Source organism: Zea mays, chromosome 3 (assembly GCF_902167145.1).
Source record: "Zea mays cultivar B73 chromosome 3, Zm-B73-REFERENCE-NAM-5.0, whole genome shotgun sequence".
Classification (NCBI taxonomy): Eukaryota; Viridiplantae; Streptophyta; class Magnoliopsida; order Poales; family Poaceae; genus Zea; species Zea mays.
In genome coordinates this window covers 63,275,885-63,282,965 of record NC_050098.1, presented here as the reverse complement: position 1 = coordinate 63,282,965, position 7,081 = coordinate 63,275,885, and the positions used below count along the sequence as shown (strand labels likewise).

The 7,081-nt window shown below is 55.4% G+C and overlaps 1 protein-coding gene across 1 annotated transcript; it reads right to left on the bottom strand.

Annotated features, from left to right (window-relative positions):
• Positions 1 to 884: 884 nt before the first annotated feature.
• Positions 885 to 3,734, bottom strand: LOC118476796 (homeotic protein knotted-1-like). The gene is made up of 2 exons (XM_035966570.1): positions 3,661 to 3,734; positions 885 to 1,419 (listed from the first exon to the last, which is right to left on the bottom strand). Exons 1-2 carry the CDS (start codon positions 3,732 to 3,734, stop codon positions 885 to 887), a joined length of 609 nt encoding a protein of 202 aa, XP_035822463.1.
• Positions 3,735 to 7,081: the final 3,347 nt, after the last annotated feature.

Genomic DNA, 7,081 nt, shown 5'->3' with positions numbered 1-7,081 from the left:
CGATTGGCACATCGATTCCGTGCGCTTGCTGACGTAATCACCGCCAATCCACCTTCGGTCACACCAACTGCCACGTCTGTCCTCACGGCTGACTGACCCGCGGCCCCCATGCCTGATGGTTTCGCTGGGCCACGCGCGAGGTGCCTCGATACCGCTGCCTTGGTTTAAAAATTCACCTTCTCTGTCTTCTGCGGCAACCCCGAGGAGGCGCAGTAATGGCGCGAGCGGTGGTTCGCTCTTTCTGCACCCAGGAACCGACGCCCAAGGAGTATGACTTGTGGGCCTAGGCCCCCGTGTCATAAACTAGGCCGTTGTTTTCGGCAGAGATGAGGAGGCGCACTACCGTGGGCGGCGGTTCGCTCTTCACATGGCGGTCCGCCTTCTCTGCACACGGAGGCCAGCACACCAGCTGTATGACTTGTGGACCCAGGCCCCCATGTCATAGACTGGGTTGCTTTGGTGCGCGTCGGACGAAATTTTCTGCGGTGTCTCGGGGCGCGAGCGGGAGAGTCTTCCTTAAAAAGGGATTCACCCCACGTGCAGCAGTTACGCTTTCGCATTCTCTCCCAGCTGTTGCGTCCTTTCGCCTTCGAGCTCTTTGCGCCCCTTTGCATTCGCGCTCTTCTACTTTCCGCCGCCGTAGTCACCATGGCCTCGCTAGTCCATCCCGAGCGTTTCCAGTCCGAGGGGGCACTCAACCTGGTGCGCAACCTGCTCGGATGGAGCGCGCCGGCATTCGTTGAAAGGATCCGCGCCGGCGCCACTCCCCTCGGCAATCTCGCCGCGGGGGAGTTCGTGCTCTTCGGCTCCTACCTCTCCTGTGGGTTGGCGCTGCCGATCTCGCCTTTCTTCTTGCTGCTGTTGGAGGATCTCAGCCTCTAGCTTCAGCACCTCACCCCCCACTCTATCCTCCAGGCGGCCATCTTCGCCCACCTGTGCGAGATGTTCGTGGGGGTGGCACTCTTCCGCCAATATCCAGATGAAAGGATGTTGCACAGCGACCTTCTAGGGATGGAAAGCGAGTTGAGCTGCGACTCCACCCTTCGCATGAACTCCATCGCCTCCATGAACTGGTCCAGCTCTGGCTCCGTCGCAGCGGTCAGGCCGCCGAGCGCCATGCGCTGTCGCGCCTCTACTTCTTGTGCAATCTCCGTTGGTCTTGCCGACACCTCCGGTGGCGCCCCTACCTTGTTGCACTCGAGGTAGGCAGTGAGGAGCGAGTAGTAGTGTGGGTGCGAGATGATCTTGGCCTTGATCGCCACCATGTTCAGGGTGAGCTGCAGGCCTGCGCCCGGCGGTTGCGGTGGCAGCGGTGCTACGACGGTGCTGAGGGAGGATGCCCACGGGTGGTGGCAGTGGTGCTGGCTATGGCCATGGCCGTGGCTGCTTGCGCCAACTCCAAAGCCACGACCCGGCCATCTCCATGGAGCCGGTGATCGTTGGTCCAGTGGCCGACACTGAAGACGCCGCCGGGAGGCCGTACAAGATGCCGTGGAGACGGTGGCCACGCGCTTCTAGCGTGACCCTGCTGATGCCGAGAAGTTAATTCCTGTAGAAATGAGGCTAGGGCTCCGCTTGAAGGCGGATGTAATAACTTTTGTTTTTGTAAGATACTTTTGAGTACTATTTATCGAGCAGTATTAGCACTTATATGTATACTATTTGTCCTTGTTGTGTGTGGCGTTACCAACTCCTTCCTGGTACTTGGCCCCCCTAGGATGTAGGCTTGATGTGTCGAGGCTGGATACCAGTAGACCTAAGAAAGAGTTGGCAACGGCCCCCAGGAGGTAGCCTCGACTGGGACCTGGACCTGTACACAGCTTTGGCTAGGGAGCGTTAGTAGCACACCCATAGGACCCATCGTCTGGTATCAGCCATCCTCTGATTCACGCAACAGGACCTGCAAGATTGAGCCTGGGAAGCCAAGTTGTATGCCCAGATCCCTTGGATCACAGTTCCAAATACTAGGACGCCCGTCGCAGAGTGGTGGAGCGTGCAGGCTTAGGGTACGGGACCATGCTAAGCGGCTACACAGCTCCAGGCCACCCCAAGAGACGTGTGTCCATTCGCTAGAACCGGACCCTAGGTTCCCGGACCCACAAGACTATAGTTCCAAATACTAGGGTGCCTGTCCCAGAGCGGTGGAGCGTGCAGGCTTAGGGTACGGAACCAAGCTAAGCGGCTGCACAGCTCTGGACCACCCCAGGGAGTGAGCGCCCATTCTCTATAACTGGCCCCCTATCTGCCGGACCCCCGTGCCTTTGTAGAGGGGTCCTAAACTGCAAACCTGGCTACTCAATTCGGATGTCATCATACCAGCACGGGTGGGAACTGTATGGGTGGGTTAGATAAAAATTAATATCTGAAAACTGCAGCAGAATAAAATCATCACAGAAGCACATCTGAGGGGGTAAATCTTTTCTTTATAACTTGACATGCATGGGTGCAGACCAACAGGCCGGGCTTATGAGGGCGGACCTCACCGGGCTAGCGTACACATATGCACAACCTAGTTACAAAAAGAAGAAACCTTAACCCCTCAGACTTGCTCCTATGGGTAGAACTTACGAAGATGCTCTATGTTCCAGGGATTGGGAAGAGGCACTCCTTCAGTTGTGACGAGGCGGACACACCCGGGTCAGCATACTTCTGTCACTTTGAAGGGTCCTTCCCAACTGGGGGAGAGTTTGTGGAACCCTTCTCGATTTAGAATTCGCCTTAGGACCAGGTCCTCGACCCTGAGCTCCCTACTATGCACGAACCGCTGGCGGTAGCGCCCGAGCGCTTGGTTGTAACGTGCATTTCGGATCGCCGCTTGCCATCTGCGTTCGTCGATGAAGTCCATGTCCTCACGCTGTAGCTGTTCCTGCATAGACCCATCAAACGAATGGACCCGTGGGGAGCCCATAAGGATTTCGGGGGAAGGCAGGCTTCGGCCCTGTAGACCAGGAAACGGGGTCTCCCCGGTAGCTCGGCATAGACCCATAGCACGGATGGAAGCTCAATGACCCAATTTGCACCATGCTTTTTCAAGCAGTCATAGGTGCGTGTCATTGTCGTCACCGGGGTTGTCGTCACCAGAGTCGGAGTCCCCAGTGAAAACATCCTTCAGGACCCCCTCAGGTGACTGATACCCGAGGTCCCGTTCTCCCGCGGCCACATCACCGTCGTCGACCCTCTCCTTGCCAGGCCGGTGTCGAGGTGAGGAGCCATCCTTGGACGTCTGCTCGCGTCGCTCGTTGACGCGCTTCGCGAGCTCGATGATCTCGCGGCGCTGTGGCGACCGTTGGGGTGCATAGGGCATGAGCCGCTGTTGCCTCCCTGTGGCCGGGGGCGCTTGTTGCGCTCACTCCGGCCCTCCGTCGTAGCTGCGACGACCGGAGCAGCAGACGGTGGCCTCTCGTGGCCGCGATTCTTCTTCTTTTTGCCGTCCTGGGAGACAGCACCCGAGCCACCCGTCTGGCCAACTCCGGTTGGTGGTGTTGAGTGCCATGCACGACCCTCGGCAGCTCTGGCACACTTGTCGGCCAGAGCGAAGAGCGTGGTGACAGTTTCCACGTCATGCGTGGCCAACTTCTCCAGCATCTTTTCATCATGTACTCCCTGGCGGAAAGCGGTGATGATGGAAGCATCGGAGATACGGGGTAAAGTCCCTCGTACCTTAGTGAAGCAGGAGATGAAAGCCCGGAGCGTTCCCCGGATCCCTGCCTCATTGCGTGGAGGTGGGCCTCCATGCCATGCTGTTGATAAGCGCTGTCAAAGTTTGCTGTGAATCGTGCGCAGAGCTCTTCCCAGGAGTAGATTGATCCTGGGTGAGGTTCATGAGCCAGGTCCGGGCTAGCCTAGACAAGGCTACATGGAAGTATGTGTCCATTACGGCGGTGTCTCCACCTGCTGTCGTAATAGCGGTGATGTATACCTGCAAGAATTCTGACGGATTTGACGTACCGTCGTACTTCTCCGGTAGGTGTGGCCAGAACTTGGATGGCCAAGTCACCGCACGGAGATGATCCGCTAGTGCGGCACAGCCCACGCTAGCCAAGGGGACACCCGCCTGGATCCGGGCGCCCACTAGGGTTTGCGGTGCAACCGCAGCGAAGTCGTAGTCGAGGTTGCAACCCTCGACGTTCTGTTGGCGCTCACACGCCCTCTCTAGAGAGACGCGGGCATCCTCGCCCGCACGCTTGTGGTTGAGTTCTGCCCGCAAGTCATCAGGCCTCTCCAGAGAGACTGGAGCGTCCTCTCCCGCACGCCTGCGGTTGAGCTCTTCCCGAAGGTCGTCGGTCTGTGCACCCCTCACCGAGGGTGAGTGCACAGACGTCGTCGCCTCGCGCTGGAGCCGGGATGACCGCGACCTGGATCTGGTCAAGCCAGAATGCGCCATGCCGAGCAGACGGTCGACGTCATCACGCCACTGCTTCATGGCCCTGGGCGAGGCCATGGAGCTAGGAGGGTGGCGTAGAAACTCCCTGGTCGTAGACAACGCCCTAGGAGCTGATCTTGATGGAGTCCGGGATGTCTGCTTCATGGCCCTCGGTGAGGCCGTGGAGCTAGGAGGGTGGCGTAGAAACTCCCTGGTCGCAGACAGCGTGCACAGCAGTAGCCCTAGGCGCAGGGAAGTTAGACACTCGTGGCGTGGAAGATGCAGCTTCTTCCTCCACAAGGAAGTCCTCAGAAGTCTCGGCGCGGTGCTCGACGATCTGGACCATTGTGTCGAGTGAGAAAACAAGCAAAAACCTAAAGCCTAATCCCTCTACCTAGCGCGCCAAATGTTGGAGAGGAAATTCTCCGGCCGGGTGGCGGAACGCACCCACCCTAAACCCTAACATGAGGAGGGGGCCTAAGCGTTTTGCCTGTCGATCAGAAGGTGGAAGAACACACGAGGACACAAGGATTTAGAGTGGTTCGGGCCGCCAGAGCGTAATACCCTACTCCACTGTGTGTTGTATTGAGTCTGTGAGCTTCAGAGCTCGTGAGTCTGAGAGTCTAAGTGAGCGTGTAAGTGAGTCTGCCTTGCAACGTAGTGTGCCTTCCGTTTTATAGCTCAAGGGAGGCACATACAAGGATACTGAGCCCTGACATGTGGGCCTAGGGGCAAAATGGAAGTAACTAATGCCTGAAACGCCTAGGCGATCTTCGAGCGCTATAATGTCCGTAGTGCATATAGTATTGATATGTCGCGGCTGCTCCCTCGGTAACACGCGAGTGATGATGAGCATAGTGTACGCCACAGCACGGGCGTACTGCCTGCTAGTGAAATGGACAGGCACACCGTCTGTTGGATGGCCTGGTCGCTACCCGTCAGCGGAGTAGACAGGGCTCATTAAATGCTGAGGCGACACATCGCCTGCCAGTGGAATGGACAGGGCTCATTAAATGCCGAGGTGGCACATCACCTGCTAGTGGAATGGACAGGTGGAGCGCCTTATCCGCAATAAATGCAGAGGCCGCGTGGCCCAGAGGCCTTACGTCAGGCTCCGCCCGCTGGCTTACGTCACGGGCAGTATGCTACGTGGCAGCATCAGGTCTCCGCCTGAGCGGGGAGCAGAAGCGTACACGGTATGGTCCAGACATGTGTCGGCTCCCGACCCCCGCTTGGCCTTGATTAAGGCCTAGGTATTCTTTGTCCCAGAATCCCAGGACCCTGCTGTGAGTGGCCTGGACCCCACGTAGAGGGGCCCGGAACTCGTCCTAGGAGTTCGGTTTGCGCCCGTAGAGGTCCTAGACCTTACCCGGAGGTCCGGTTCGAACGTACAGGGGTCCAACACTATCCCATGGGGGTCCGGACTCGCTGCTGATACCTTGGAGTATATCATCTTCTCTTGCCACGTGGCGGCCCCGGAGCCATCCATGTGGTGGGGTCGGGCACTTTTTATCACGCGACTAGAGATAGCCACGTGGGCACCGTGTTTTCATACTGTAGTAAGGGGTACCCCTGTTTCAGGGTACCGATAGTATGGTTCTATTTTATAACTGCATATTCATAGCATCACATAAGCATTCATGTATATGTACTGTTATGTATAGAAAACGAGGAAGAGGTTGTAGTTGAAGAAGAAGTTGTTTCCCAAGCTGAGAATCCTCCAGTCGAGAACAACTTCTATTTTGACATATGTGGAACAGACCCAGAACCTCCTACAACACAAGGCAAGCCCCGGTGCATTATCCCTTTCCTTGTTGTTTTAAAATCTTTATCACCTTATATGATGCATTAGGTGATAGGAGTTGTGTGCTAAACAATTGATGTATTTCCTTCCTTGGAAAAATTGATCACCATTCCTTGATTCCCTTTTATAAAAAGGATTTTATGATGCTTAGCGTTGCTTTAGAAAAACAAAATGTTTTGTTTTAAAACAAAAGGTGATGCTTCACATTGGATGGGAATTTTTACAAAGAAAAGACAGATGATGGTGAATCCATCATGGCCGTGATGGGTTCAACATCTAAAAAGATGTACCTCTGTCAGGTACCAAACTTTGGGTTGTAAATGATAAATATGAGACCGGGCGGGTGACTTGCACGGGAAGGAAGTCTCGGTGTAGTGTCCCCGTCTGAGTTGATTAAGGACCGAACTGATGTAGGCTTGATGATTGAGGACCTTTTAACTGGCCACATGCCTCATCATGAGTAAGCTTTGCCTCGGTCGGACCAATACCAGAAAGGCCACCACGCAATGGGAGTAGAGAGATGGCGAGAGTAGCGTGTACCTTCTGTGGCAAGAGGCTGGACGGTGGTGTATCTGTGCTCTTGGTTGGCGTGAACCCATTCTGGTCTTGAGAAACCCGGTGGCGAGTTGACATATGTAAGGGTTAAGTGCTACATATGTCGTGTGGTTGGAGATCCTCAGCTGGGTATTAATCGATTCGGATCGCCATTACTTCTCGGACATGAAGACTTGATCACTGCCCTATACGTAGCAATCCAGTGAACTGAAGGGATGATAAAAGACGGCTAGTGTAGGCCAAGTGTTTGATCTAGGATAGAAAGAACTCTAGATGCAGGTAATTACTTAACCTGATAATAAAAATGGATTTTTAAGGATCCACTATCAGTAAGCTTGTCTGCAAACAGAGTCTTTGAT